The 15477-nt window shown below is 44.3% G+C and overlaps 1 protein-coding gene across 1 annotated transcript in view; it reads left to right on the top strand.

Moving 5' to 3' along the window:
• Positions 1-11040: 11040 nt before the first annotated feature.
• Positions 11041-15477, top strand: part of CHI3L1 (chitinase 3 like 1) — a 7177-nt gene continuing 2740 nt past the window's right edge. Inside the window, exons 1-6 of the mRNA XM_059904563.1 lie at positions 11041-11089; positions 11277-11306; positions 12239-12440; positions 12962-13018; positions 13792-13942; positions 14681-14802. Of these exons, the coding sequence (XP_059760546.1) occupies positions 11041-11089; positions 11277-11306; positions 12239-12440; positions 12962-13018; positions 13792-13942; positions 14681-14802 (611 nt within the window). The remainder of the gene's footprint in view (positions 11090-11276; positions 11307-12238; positions 12441-12961; positions 13019-13791; positions 13943-14680; positions 14803-15477) is intronic.

Below are 15477 nucleotides of genomic sequence, written 5' to 3'. Positions count from 1 at the left end.
TTTTATTCTTTTTGTGCAATGGTAAGTGGAAATGTTTCCTTAATTTCTCTTTCAGATTTTTCATCATTAGTGTATAGGAATGCAAGAGATTTCTGAGCGTTAATTTTGTATCCCGCTACTTTACCAAATTCATTGATTAGCTCTAGTAGTTTTCTGGTAGCATCTTTAGGTTTCTCTAGGTAGAGTATCATGTCATCTGCAAACAGTGACCTTTCCTCAACATATTAAAGACCATATATGACAAACCCACAGCCAACATTGTCCTCAATGGTGAAAAACTGAAACCATTTCCACTAAGATCAGGAACAAGACAAGGTTGCCCACTCTCACCACTATTATTCAACATAGTTTTGGAAGTGTTAGCCACAGCAATCAGAGAAGACAAAGAAATAAAAGGAATCCAAATCGGAAAAGAAGAAGTAAAGCTGTCACTGTTTGCAGATGACATGATACTATACATAGAGAATCCTAAAGATGCTACCAGAAAACTCCTAGAGCTAATCAATGAATTTGGTAAAGTAGCAGGATGCAAAATTAATGCACAGAAATCTCTTGCATTTCTATACACCAATGACGAAAAATCTGAAAGTGAAATTAAGAAAACACTCCCGTTTACCATTGCAACAAAAAGAATAAAATATCTAGGAATAAACCTACCTAAGGAGACAAAAGACCTGTATGCAGAAAATTATAAGACACTGATGAAAGAAATTAAAGATGATACAAATAGATGGAGAGATATACCATGTTCTTGGATTGGAAGAATCAACATTGTGAAAATGGCTCTACTACCCAAAGCAATCTACAGATTCAATGCAATCCCTATCAAACTACCACTGGCATTTTTCACAGAACTAGAACAAAAAATTTCACAATTTGTATGGAAACACAAAAGACCCCGAATAGCCAAAGCAATCTTGAGAACGAAAAATGGAGCTGGGGGAATCAGGCTCCCTGACTTCAGACTATATTACAAAGCTACAGTAATCAAGACAGTTTGGTACTGGCACAAAAACAGAAATATAGATCAATGGAACAGGATAGAAAGCCCAGAGATAAACCCACGCACATATGGTCACCTTATCTTTGATAAAGGAGGCAAGCATATACAGTGGAGAAAAGACAGCCTCTTCAATAAGTGGTGCTGGGAAAATTGGACAGGTACATGTAAAAGTATGAAATTAGAACACTCCCTGACACCATGCACAAAAATAAACTCAAAATGGATTAAAGACCTAAGTGTAAGGCCAGACACTATCAAACTCTTAGAGGAAAACATAGGCAGAACACTCTATGACATACATCACAGCAAGATTCTTTTTGACCCAGCTCCCAGAGAAATGGAAATAAGAACACAAGTAAACAAATGGGACCTAATGAAACTTAAAAGCTTTTTCACAGCAAAGGAAACCATAAACAAGACCAAAAGACAACCATCAGAATGGGAGAAAATATTTGCAAATGAAGCAACAGACAAAGGATTAATCTCCAAGATTTACAAGCAGCTCATGCAGCTCAATAACAAAAAAACGAACAACGCAATCCAAAAATGGGCAGAAGACCTAAATAGACATTTCTCCAAAGAAGATATACAGATTGCCAACAAACACATGAAAGAATGCTCAACATCATTAATCATTAGAGAAGTGCAAATCAAAACTACAATGAGATATCATCTCACACCGGTCAGAATGGCCATCATCAAAAAATCTAGAAACAGTAAATGCTGGAGAGGGTGTGGAGAAAAGGGAACACTCTTGCACTGTTGGTGGGAATGTAAATTGATACAGCCACTATGGAGAACAGTATGGAGGTTCCTTAAAAAACTACAAATAGAACTACCACACGACCCAGCAATCCCACTACTGGGCATATACCCTGAGAAAACCATAGTTCAAAAAGAGTCATGTACCAAAATGTTCATTGCAGCTCTATTTACAATAGCCAGGACATGGAAGCAACCTAAATGTCCATCGACAGATGAATGGATAAAGAAGATGTGGCACATATATACAATGGAATATTACTCAGCCATAAAAAGAAATGAAATTGAGTTATTTGTAGTGAGGTGGATGGAGTTAGAGTCTGTCATACAGAGTGAAGTAAGTCAGAAAGAGAAAAACAAATACAGTATGCTAACACATATATATGGAATCTAAGGGGAAAAAAAAAAATTTTAAAAAAGGCCATGAAGAACCTAGTGGCAAGACGGGAATAAAGACACAGACGTACTAGAGAATGGACTTGAGGATATGGGGAGGGGGAGGGGTGAGATGTGACAGGGTGAGAGAGTGTCATGGACATATATACACTACCAAAAGTAAAACCGATAGCTAGTGGGAAGCAGCCGCATAGCACAGGGAGATCAGCTCGGTGCTTTGTGACCACCTAGAGGGGTGGGATGGGGAGGGTGGGAGGGAGGGAGATGCAAGAGGGAAGAGATATGGGAACATATGTATATGTATAACTGATTCACTTTGTTATAAAGCAGAAACTAACACACCATTGTAAAGCAATTATACTTCAATAAAGATGTTTAAAAAAAAAAAGAGGGGAAAAAAAACAAAAACAAAAAAATCTTCCCTCTTAGAACTGCTTTTGCTGCATCCCATAGGTTTTGGATCATTGTGTTTTCATTGTCATTTGTTTCTAGGTATTTTTTGATTTCCTCTGATTTCCTCAGTGATCTCTTGGTTATTTAGTAGCGTATTGTTTAGCCACCATGTGTTTGTGTTTTTTACAGGTTTTTTTCCTGTAATTGATATCTAGTTTCATAGCATTGTGGTTGGGAAATACAATTGATACGATTTCAATTTTCTTAAATTTACCAAGGTTTGATTTGCAACCCAAGATATGATCTATCCTGGAGAATGTTCCATGAGCACTTGAGAAGAAAGTGTATTCTGTTGTTTTTGAATGGAATGTCCTATAAATATCAGCTAAGTCCATCTTGTTTAATGTATCATTTAAAGCTTGTGTTTCCTTATTTATTTTCATTTTGGATGATCTGTCCATTGGTGAAAGTGGGGTGTTAAAGTCCCCTACTATGATTGTATTACTGTCGATTTCCCCTTTTATGGCTGTTAGCATTTGCCTTATGTATTGAGGTGCTCCTATGTTGGGTGCATAAATATTTACAATTGTTATATCTTCTTCTTAGATTGATTCCTTGATCATTATGTAGTGTCCTTCCTTGCCTCTTGTAATAGTCTTTATTTTAAAGTCTATTTTGTCTGATATGAGAATTGCTACTCCAACTTTCTTTCTATTTCCATTTGCATGGAATATCTTTTTCCATCCCCTCACTTTCAGTCTGTATGTGTCCCTAGGTCTGAAGTGGGTCTCTTGTAGATAGCATATATATGGGTCTTGTTTTTGTATTCATTCAGCCAGTCTGTGTCTTTTGGTTGGAGCATTTAATTCATTTACATTTAAGGTAATTATTGATATGTATGTTCCTATGACCATTTTCTTAATTGTTTTGGGTTTGTTTCTGTAGGTCTTTTCCTTCTCTTGTGTTTCCTGCCTAGAGAAGTTCCTTTAGCATTTGTTGTAAAGTTGGTTTGGTGGTGCTGAATTCTCTTAGCTTTTGCTAGTCTGTAAAGGTTTTAATATCTGCATTGAATCTGAATGAGATCCTTGCTGGGTAGAGCAATCTTGGTTGTAGGTTTTTCCCTTTCATCACTTTAAATATGTCCTGCCACTCCCTTCTGGCTTGCAGAGTTTCTGCTGAAAGATCAGCTGTTAACCTGAGGGGGATTCCCTTGTAGGTTATTTGTTGCTTCCCTTGCTGCTTTTAATATTTTTTCTTTGCATTCAATTTCTGATATTTTGATTAATATGTTTCTTGGCATGTTTCTCCTTGGATTTATCCTGTATGGGACTCTCTGCGCTTCTTGGGCTTGATTGACTATTTCTTTTCCCATGTTAGGGAAGTTTTCAACTATAATCCTTCAAATATTTTCTCAGTCCCTTTCTTTTTCTCTTCTTTTTCTGAGACCCCTATAATTCGAATATTGGTGCATATAATGTTGTCCCAGAGACCTCTGAGAATGTCTTCAATTCTTTTCATCCTTTTTTCTTTATTCTGCTCTGTGGTAGTTATTTCCAATATTTTATCTTCCAGGTCACTTATGCATTCTTCTGCCTCAGTTATTCTGTGATTGATTCCTTGTAGAGAATTTTTAATTTCATTTATTGTGTTGTTCATCATTGTTTGTTTGCTCTTTAGTCCTTCTAGGTCCTTGTTAAACGTTTCTTGTATTTTCTCCATTCTATTTCCAAGATTTTGGATCATCTTTACTATCATTACTCTGAATTCTTTTTCAGAATAGGCAGGTAGACTGCCTGTTTCCTCTTCATTTGTTTGGTCTGGTGGGTTTTTACCTTGCTCCTTCATCTGCTTCATATTTCTCTGTCTTCTTATTTTGTTTAACTTACTGTGTTTGGGGTCTCCTTTTTGCAGGCTGCAGGTTCGTAGTTCCCATTGTTTTTGGTGTCTTGCCCCAGTGGGTGAGGTTGAACAAGTGACTTGTGCAAGCTTCCTGGTGGGAGGGACTGGTGCCTGTGTTCTGTTGGGTGGGGCTGGCTCTTGTGTTTCTGGTGGGCAGGGCCAAGTCCGGTGGTGTGTTTTGGGGTGTCTGTGAACTTAGTATGATTTTAGGCAGCCTCTCTGGTAACGGGTGAGGTTGTGCTCCTGTCTTACTAGTTTTTTGGCATGGGGTGTCCAGCACTGGAGCTTGCTGGCCGTTGGGTGGAGCTGGGTCTTAGCATTGAGGTGGGGATCTCTGGGAGAGCTCTCACCAATTGATAGTACATGGGGCTGGGAGGTCGCTGGTGGTCCAATGTCCTGAACTCAGCTCTCCCACCTCAGAGGCTCAGGCCTGACACCAGGCCAGAGCACCAAGACTCTGTCAGCCACATGGCTCAGAAGAAAAGGGAGAAAAAAAGAAAAATTTTAAAAATTAAAAAAAAAATAAATTTTTAAAAGTTATTAACTTAAAAAAATAATAATTTTTTAAAAAAGAGAGAGCAACCAAAGCAATAAACAAATCCACAAGTGATAACAAGCGCTAAAAACTAAACTAAGATAAACATAAAAATCAGAAACAAATCAGTTGCAGACAGCAAACTTCAAGTCTACAGTTGCTCCCAAAGTCCATTGCCTCAATTTTGAGAACATTCGTTGTCTATTCAGGTATTCCACAGATGCAGGGTACATCAAGTTGATTGTGGGGATTTAATCCGCTGCTCCTGAGGCTGCATGGAGAAATTTCCTTTTCTCTTCTTTGTTTGCTCAGCTCCTGGGGTTCAGCTTTGGTTTTGGCCCCGCCTTTGGTGTAGGTCGCCTGAGGGCGTCTGTTCCCCACCCAGACAGGAGGGGGTTAAAGCAGCAGCTGATTAGGGGGCTCTTGCTCACTCAGGCCAGGGGAAAGGAGGGGTACGGTAGTCATAATTGGAATGTGGGGCGAGCCTGTGGTGGCATAGGCCAGTGTGACATGGCAACAGCCTGAGGCATGTCGTGTGTTCTCCCAGGGAAGTTGTCCCTGGATCACAGGACCCTGGCAGTGGTGTGCTGCACAGGCTCCTGGGGTGGTGTGGATAGTGACCTGTGCTTGCACACAGGATTCTTGGTGGCAGCGGTAACAGCCTTAACGTTTCATGCCCAGCTCTGGGGTCTGAGTTGACAGCTGAGGCTGGTGCCCATCTCTGGAGGTCATTTAGGTGGTGCTCTTCCTTCTGTGGGCAGACGGGGAAGGAATCCCCTCTCCTCGTGCACCCTGAAACAATTGTCTCCTGCCTCTTCGGCAGTTCCAGACTTTTTCCCGGACTCCATCCTGGCTAGCTGTGGTGCACTAGCCCCCTTCAGGCTGTGTTCACGCAGCCAACCCCAGTCCTCCCCCTGGGACATCAACTCCGAAGCCTGAGCCTCAGCTCTCAGCTTCCAGCCCCCACCTGCCCTGGCGGGCGAGCACACAAGCCTCTCAGGCTGGTGAGTGCTGGTCGGCACGGATCCTCTGTTCAGGAATCTCTCCACTTTGCCCTCTGCGCCCCTGTTGCTGTGCTCTCCTCCGTGGCTCCAAAGCTTCCCCCCCGCCTACCTCCCATCCCCACCAGTGAAGGGGCTTCCTAGTGTGTGGAAACTTTTCCTCTTTCACAGCTCCCTCCAAGGGTGCAAGTCCTGTCCCTATTCTTTTGCCTCTGCTTTTTCTTTGTTCTTTTGCCCTTACCCAGGTACATGGGGGTTTTCTTGCCTTTTGGGAAGTGTGAGGTCTTCTGCCAGTATTCAGTAGGTGTTCTGTAGGAGTTGTTCCATTTGTGGACGCATTTTTGATGTATTTGTGGGGAAAAAGGTGATCTCCACATCTTCCTCCTCCGCCATCTTGAAGGTCCCCCCCAGTTCCTATACTTTTTATGGCCTAATTCCCTATTTTATAAGTTTGAGGCAATGGAACCGAATTGATGTACCTTATTTACCTCTAGAGTGATTTAATACTTATGGTTATGTAGATTGCTTATATAGGTTCAATAAGAATCTGTCCTTTTTCTTACCAGAATATAATTGAATATTCACTATGCCAAAAATTCCACTTAATTAGGTGTGATAAGCCCTTTATTAAGGAACAAAGACTACATTTTACATGTGAGAATGACATCTATGAAATCCTCCCAGGAAAACTTCTCTGGGATGGCTTTATGACTTATGAAATTCTAGCCTTACAGGTAGTAAAAATTTCATTTCCTGGCAGGCATATTAACAAATATGGGAATCTCAGAGAAAATAGTGCTAATACGGATGGTAAAATTTCTTCTGACACATAAAAGTTATTCCCAGCCCTAGGAGTTTTACAATCCTCCAGACAGAAGTTCACTGTCAAGCCTCAATATCATGTGGCTCTAATTCTGTTAGCCACTCAAAAAGGAAGTGTTTATATGTTACATCAACTCCTCTTGTTATGCCTGTGGAAATAAATTTTAGTCAAATAAAACAAAATATCAATTTAATAACACTGAGTCAGAAAACTGTTAATCGGCTTAGGTTTTCTGAAAAGCAAAAAGTTGCCCACAGAAAAGAAAAACTGCAGAAGCAAAAACTGACACTTCGTTCTGCTTCATTCATGACTGAACCACTGGAGGGTGGGGGTGGGGACATTCCACATCTGGAGATAATCCAAAAACAACAGGTTATTGTGCCTGGCTCAGGACTCCAAAATAATAAACTCTGACTCTTTCTCATAAATATGGACTCTGGCAAAAACAATTTTCTCCTTGATTTTTACTATGCTAACAAGTGAAGATAAACTGTGAATATGATGGACATGTGAGAAAGCTGCTGATTTCTACCATGAATATTGTAGCCTTGGTCATCTTTTTTTCCCTTTAAATACTTGTTGTGATTTGTATTTGACAAACCAATCTTTCTTTCTGAACTTGGACTCCCTTTACCTTTTGCAGTAAATTGTTTATTTGTCCAAATGTTTCTGTCTCTGAGTCTTTGACGGCATTTACTATGTGCTGACACTAACACCATGCTGGAGTTGAGGATTTGGAAATGAATTTGGAGGAAGATACCTGCCTGTAAATAAAGAACTTCCCCTCAAATATTTGGCAGGATGTTAACACCACCTTCATTTGCTCTGACACTCCATGCAAAAGGAACGGATCCTCAAAACAGTTACGCCTAAGAGGCCACCCCTGGGATCCAGAAAGTTGTCCTCTGAGGTGATTCTGTCTACAGCATCCTTATCCAGCCTCATCTGTGCCTCTCTTGCCCTACTTCGTGCTTCAACCACTCTTGAATCCTCCCAGGTCTTGGAACATGGCAGCCTCTTCCCACCCCAGGCTTCTTCTGTTTCTCCTGCCTCACACGTTTTTGCCAAGCTAGTACCTGTTCCTTCACAATTCAGCTAAACATCATTTCCCTAGGAAGACTTCCCTGACCACCTGTAGCCTTTTATAAACTCTCCTAACCCTCAGAATTGCCTTGTTGAACTTTTCACAGTTGTAATAAATTATTTATGTGATCCTTTGTTTAATGTCCACATTCTTTGCCAGACCATGTACTTCATGAGGACAGGCACTGATTCTCTGTTTTCACTCACCTTTCTGCCCTCACCACCTCCCACGGTGCAAGGCAACTGTGCGTGCTCAGTAAGCATTGGTTGAATGAGTAAACGAATGATAAGAGCAGCGTGGGGGCTTAGAACAATTGGACCAGGGAAAAATTGTCAGGATGTTTGTTTTGCGATTTCATGGTACCTCCTGAGTTGGTTATTCACAAGGTGCCAAGAACTATTGAAAGAGATGAAATTTCTAGAATTTCAGGTTCCAAAGAAAATAGAAGAGTTTGGAGTTATGTACCATCTTGAGATCATTCATTTTTTCAGTCGTTCAATAAATACTTTACTAAACATCTACTATGTGTCAATCACTAGGGATGGACACAAAGGTGAATAAAACAGACCCAGGCCTTGCCTTTACTGAGTTTATAGTCTAGTGAGGGAGGCAGACATTAACAACATCCACACTGACACACAAGATGTAAAATTATAATCAAGTCACGTGCTAGGAGGAGAGGTACAAAGTACACTGACAGCCCCAATAGGGGTTTTCCCTCACCAGGGAGTCTGCCTTTTCCAAAGGTGCCTGCTGAGCTGCAATCTGAAGGATGAGTAGGTGTGTTTAATTAAGAATATGCAGAGTATGACCTGCTGAATAAGGATGCACAAACCATACACACAGGGTGGGCAGGTAGCTCCCTCACTGTCTGAGCTTCCACTTTGGGGAAATGTTTTGATTGAAGGCACAGTTTCAATACACTCACACAAAGCAAGTAAAGTGACAAGATTTATTACTTACAGATTCCAGAAACAGAGGAGGGTGGTGTGCATTGAGCCTGGCGGGGGGCGGGGGGCAGTCCTCTGTCCTGGGTCACAAGCCAGCAGGACACAGAGAGTAAACACCTTTTACTTATAAGGTGGTTGGGGAGCACCACTAACTTTTCGAGGGCTCAACTTTAAGTGCTTATTTTAAAAGGTGTCCTGGGAAATGCAAAGCAGGACCTTGTGGCTGGAATCCTAAACTCAGGTCCTTATCTAAATGTCCAGACTCTGGGTACGAGCAGAGTTATGCTGTAAAATGCCTAGGCAGCAACTCAAAATAGTTGCCTCTTCACAGGAAGTGATACAAACATGAAGTTCATGCTGCTTGACATGCCATGTATAAGTACTTTGTCTCTGACCTAAGGTTCTTGTGTCTTCTGCCAGAATCCATGAGATTCTGTCTATCTCATTAGCTTGCAAGTAGTATAAAATCTCAGACCCTTCATAGTTATTGACAGGCTAGTAGATGACACATACAAAGGCACTATGGTGGGAGAGAGTAGAGCAAATATAAGAAAGAAGGCAAGAATGGATGCGTTATAGGGAGTGAAGGGGGCATGGCATGAGATGAGGCTGGGAGGTGATGTGCCATGGGACCCTTGGACAATCCTGTTGGGGCAGGCCCAGGGGATGTCTTGGCTGTTTGTTATGACAATGCCACCTTCATGCAGAACATGTGGAACTAATAAACTGGGTTTGGGGGAGCACAGGACAAGGCTTGGGCTAATCTGTACCTATGAAGTAATTTTTAACAAAGGAAGAGAGTGAACTTAGGTGTTTTCTTAACATCCTGCACCCTGTTATGAAATTTTTTACATGCCTACTACTTTGTAATACTTCTATTAGAGATTAGAGGAAGTCCACTTCCCAGTGCCCTAAACAAACAAGGGAAAATTATCATGGACTATCATTGCTGTCAATCATCTAGGGTACAAAAGAAGGCTAGTTGCCTTAAGAGGGTGAAGCCATGACCCTTTAGTATTCGTGAGTGAGACTCTGGACAAACTGCTTTCTGACCATTTCTCTTAATAAAGAGATGTTTCAGTTTATAGGGAGAGGAAGGAAGAGAAGGGGGACAGAGGGAGAGACCTCACCAAGAGAGGACTGTGAAATCAGTGTGGCTAACATTGGATTATTACCTAATGTGATTGTAAAAATAAAGGTATCTGTTGAGAAGCCCTCTGACCCATTCTGGCAATTGGAGTTCTGAACTTTTCACTCCCTGCCTATTAATTAATTTATAGCCTTCAAAGAATGGAGTTGTCCAGGATCTTTGGCCAAAAAAAGTATCCACAAACAGGGAACAAATCATGCAGAGCCTTGTTAAGAAGTTTTGTTCTTATCTGAAGAGTGATAAGAAATCACTGAGGGATCTAGAAAGGGTTGGCATCATTACACTTTTAGGTTTCAAAAGAGAGGAGCTGAGAGTATGGAGATTATTGATCTTCTGAGATTATCTGCTCCTGGGGGAAATCAAGAGTTCCCTGAATTTTTACTCCTTGGTACTTCGCTGCAGCCCCAGGCTTGCCAGATTCATACTCATTTTAACGGGCATTTCAAAAAGGAAGAAAAACAGCACCAGGTCTCAGAGCGTTCTCAGCAATAGCCCACTCCTCTCCAGCTTTTCTTTTAAATAATCAGCACAGGCCAGCTGTGGGAAACAGCTTGGAGAGGGGGAGAGTGGGTCAGGCAGGGTACTGCTGGGCTCAGGGAGAGAATAAATAACAGCATTTTTGGGGGTACTGCTGGTTACAGAATTCAATTGTGCCCAGTTTCAACCTGGCTAAGGACCTGGACAGAGGGCTGGAGAGGCAAAAGTAGAGGCTGCCAGAAAAGCCCAGAAACTTCTGGCTTTTGGAGAAGATCATCCGCCTGATGGCTTTTCTGCTGGCAGGTGCCTCAGGAAGATCTGGCCCAAGTTTTCAGAACTCTCCAGGGTTTCTCAATCCACCTCAGGTGGCCCGCAGTGCTCCTCCCCCGCCACTTTCCAGCCTGCTAGTTCCTTCACTGACTCACAGCTCAGTTCCTGTAAATGGGATGGTTTGGGGTGTGGGGGAGTGGAGTGGGACAGGTATAAGAGGAAGTTGGAGGCCCAGGGAAGCGTCCTGTCTAGGCAGCTGGGCACCAGGAGCCTGAGGGCAAAGGAAGAGGCCACGCCATGCCCCCCTCTGCTGCAGCCAGGATGGGTCTGAGGGTGGCTCAGACAGGTCTCTGGGTTGACCACAGAGCCGCTGGCCTCCTACCTGCTGTGGGAGGGGTAGCAGAGTCAGGGGAGAGAGAGAGGAGGAGGCTGGTGTGAGGAGGCCCCTTGATTCCTTTATGGTGGGGGTTGCAGGGAGCCGGAGGAAGGGCAGGAGGTACTTGCAGGGGGTCTCACCCTGGATTTCCCTTCAGGTTTTGTGGTCCTGGTCCTGCTCCACAGCTGTAAGTAACCCCTTTTAAGTCATGGGAGGTGGGGGTGTGGTGAGGGCTGTGTGGAAGGGACCTTGCCACTAAGGTAGTGCTTTTCCAGTTTCTTCTGTGATTCAGATGGTTCAGAAATATTAGCATTTGTTAAACCAAGGTGATGAGTATATAGGTGTTTATTATACTATTCTCTACTTTTCTGTATATTTAAAATTTTTGAAAATTAAAACTTTCAAAGGCTCAGGTTCAATGAAGGTTTCAACTAATCGTTTACTGGGAACCGCTAACAGGAGACCAGTAGCAGCATGGATGACTGATGCCCACTGTTATTCCTCCACAGTCAAGAGGGCAGAAAAGGCTTACTTTGAGCAGGAAAAATTAGAATGAGCTGGGAGGAGGAACTTCCTGGTCCATTGGGATATTGTGCCCCAGCTGGGGGGATGGACTGAAGGGGTCTGGGGACTGCCATTCTGGGTGGGTTACAAGTTAGGGGCACTCCCACAGGAAGGTAGAGAAGAGATGCGCCAGAGCCTCTCAGATCAAGGACTCCACTGAAGGTCCTGCAAGACTCTCGCCTGAAGGCCAGGGTCTTCTGATATGGCTGTCTGGGGCTGGGTCCCTCTTCTCCTTCAAAGCTGCTGCCTCCAGGAAGCCTTCTTTACTTGTACCAAGTCCCATTTCATCTTTATTCATCAGCACCCCCTCACCCCACACAGTGTTCTGTTCTTAGTCTGCAGTATATTTATCTACTATATTTGATCTTTTCTAAGCATTTTCAAAATAGACCTTATTTTCATCAGAAAGAGAACTCCCCTGAGCCAACTCTTTTCATTTAGAATTCTAACTTTGCTCACAATTTTGCCCATCAACCCCGCCCCCCAAAACCCCATTAGTGCTCAGCTTAGGGCTCAGCCAGAGGGTCCCTGGCTCAATCTTGGCCTTCTCCTCAGGTGCTGCATACAAGCTGATCTGCTACTACACCAGCTGGTCCCAGTACCGGGAGGGTGATGGGAGCTGCTTCCCAGATGCCATCGACCACTTCCTCTGTACCCACATCATCTACAGCTTTGCCAACATAAGCAACAATGAGATCGACACCTGGGAATGGAATGATGTGACGCTCTATGACACACTGAACACACTCAAGAACAGGTTGGGCCACTGGCTGGCCAGGGCAGGAGGAAGATGGAGGGTTAGCAGGGCTGGTCTCAGGGCAGAGTACTCCTGCTCAAGAGGATGGGCGAGGTCCCCAGTACTCACCTCTGGGTGGAGAATTGGAGGGCCTTAGCTTAAGTGGGAGGAAGTGATGAGGGCAGGTGTCAGGCTGTAGAAGAAGACTGTAGAAGAAGGCACAGCTGAGCTCCCCTGGGAAAGGGAACCCTCTCCATCCTCTGAGGGTGCCTCTCCACAGAGAAAGTGCTCATGACTCTATTTTGCCATATCCTGGCTTCCCCACTGGAGGGAACAAATATGGGCAACATACCTCAGAGTAACTGCCACAAATGCTTAGAAAGTCTTAGAATACTGAATCTCAGGGTTGGAAGGACCTCAGAGGCCTGATTCAGCCTCCCACCCAAAGCTAGAAGCCTGATACAGCCTCCTAAACATGGGGCCACCCCATTTCACAACAACTTCACTCAACCCCTGCCCTCCTGCCTCCCTGTGCCCCACAGGAATCCCAACCTGAAGACCCTTCTATCTGTTGGAGGATGGAACTTTGGTTCTCAAAGGTAGGATGACTCATCCCCCAGAGGTTGATGGAATAGGAGGAGGCATAGGTTTCTCCTCATCCACTGGATGGGGGTCACAGGGACCCCAGACTGGTCAGGCACAGGGGCCTGAATGGTTGTCAGGAGCCTGCCTCATGTACAACCACGAAATCAGAGCACAGAGAGGGAAAGGAACTTGCCAAGAGTCACACAGCAAGGTGGCAGTCAATATTCTGATTCTTTGCCAATGCTCTTTTACTACTTCTCAGACATGAAAACAAATAAATTTGGGGCGGCGAGGGATACTGTCCTAAGGGCTGGAAGGAGAGAGATGGAATGAATGGGAAATTTGGGAATGGAGACCCTGTGAGGACATCCTGGAGCGGGTAGAATTGGAACAGGCTTTAAAAAGGGGGCAAAGATGGCCATAGCAGCTCTCATTTACTGAGCCATTACTATGTGTCAGGTATCCTGTCCAACCATTATCACATGTAATCCTCATAATAGCACTGTGAGATGTTATATTTATGCCCATTTTACAGATGAGGAAACTGAGGCTCAGGTTATAACCTGCTCAAAGTGGCTTGGCTAGTAGGTGATAGAGCCAGGGATATCTGACTCCAAAGCACATGGTCTTTCTAAGATAATTGGAGGTGGGTCCTGTCCCAACCATGCCCTCCTAGAGCTGTGTGGGTTCAGACTCCCAGCTCCACATGCCCCAGAGACCCTTCCAGAGGGCTAAGGCACCCAGCGTATTAGTACTGAGCACTCTACTGGGGTGATTTCGGTTCTAGATTTTCCAAAATAACCTCCAACACCTGGAGTCGCAGAACTTTCATCAAGTCGGTGCCACCATTTCTGCGGACCCATGGCTTTGATGGACTGGACCTAACCTGGCTCTACCCTGGGCGGAGAGACAAGCAGCATCTCACCACTCTGGTCAAGGTGCTGGTTGGGTCAGGGAAAAGGGCAGGGAAGTGGGGAGCACCAGGGAGTGGGGAGGGCAGAAGCTGTCGTCAGAGATATTCTCCTGAGGCAGGCAAAGGGGGACTCAGGCCTCTTTGCTGCAGGGTCCTGAGATCTGGACCAGGGATAAGACAAACAAGCCTGTGTCCTGAGATCTTACACAGCAAGGAAGACATCTTTTGACAACAGTGGGAGGTAGGGTGAGGTTCTGAGAGGCAGAGGTCACTAAGCAGAGCACCCATTCGTCACTGCCTCTTTTCATTCTCAAACTGACACTGCCCACTCCCCAGCATGCGCTACATCAGGGGTACTCAGTTACCCCAGGGGAAGAGTGATCATTTAAACAAATTGTTCACGGTACAATATAAATCACTTTAATTTTGTGTTCTCATTTCTAAGCTTGAACAAAGCACAGACCAACAGGCAAATATCTTCCAGCACCATCTGTGGACCAAGTGGGATCACTCTCTATTCTCATGGTCCCTCCAGGACAGAGAATAATTGAGTGTTGATGAGTATGCATGGGGTGTAGGGATGAGATTGGTCCAAACAGTTTTTTAGGAAAAGGATGGGTGAGTCTGAGGATGAGACCACTTTATTGTTCCCACTGAGCTCCAGTCAGGTTGGAGATTACAGCAGACAGCGAAGGCCAATGGCATGCTCAGAGATCTTTCTCCGCAAGGCTTGCTGTCACTCACCTGCCTCTCTCCCAACCAGGAAATGAAGGCTGAGTTTGCAAGAGAAGCCCAGGCAGGAGCAGAGCAACTCCTGCTAAGTGCAGCAGTGTCTGCTGGGAAGATTGCCATTGACAGAGGCTATGACATCGCCCAGATATCCCGGTGAATCTCCTGATGCACTCTGCCCTAGCACTCCATGTACAATCAGAAGACTGGGCTTCTAGTTGCAGTTTCTCCAAAGATGTGTGACCTTGAGCAAGTCACTTCCCCTCTGTGTGCCTCAGCCTCCCCATCTGTCAAACGGGGCATAACAATCCCTATCCTTCCTTTTCATTTGGGGTATTGTGCTGCTCAGTTGAGAAAGTCGTTATGAATGTATGTATTTGTGGAAAAGGAAGTAGCGAAAGTTATACAAACCAGCCAGTCACTAGTCTCTGGAGGGGCAAGGCAGCAGTAATGATACCTTTCATTTCTAGGCTGCTGGGGAGTCCTCAATGTGCTGTCACATGCAGGTGACCCCCTCCCTTTCCTGTTCACCCTGCCCCTCCTCCTCGCCCTGCCTCCTCATGCGTGAGAATGAGCAGTCCCCAGACAAGCAGGCTGATCTCTCGGTGGAACAAAGGCATGGGTCTTAGGAAACCCAAGAGTAAGAGACAAAGGCTCTTCGCTCTGACTTTAGAATCTTCTTTAGGGTCTTAGGGAGTGTAGACTTGGTGCTTTAATTGATCACTTAGAGGGTGGGAATGAGGTGGCTCTCAACCATTTGCCCCAAACACCTGAAGCTCATGTTCATGCAATCCACCTGCAGACCCCCCAACTTTGTGTGTGGAAACCTTA

Source organism: Balaenoptera ricei, chromosome 1 (assembly GCF_028023285.1).
Source record: "Balaenoptera ricei isolate mBalRic1 chromosome 1, mBalRic1.hap2, whole genome shotgun sequence".
NCBI lineage: Eukaryota > Metazoa > Chordata > Mammalia > Artiodactyla > Balaenopteridae > Balaenoptera > Balaenoptera ricei.
Note: the sequence above shows the minus strand (reverse complement) of the source record. Positions and strands in the feature narration are given on the sequence as shown.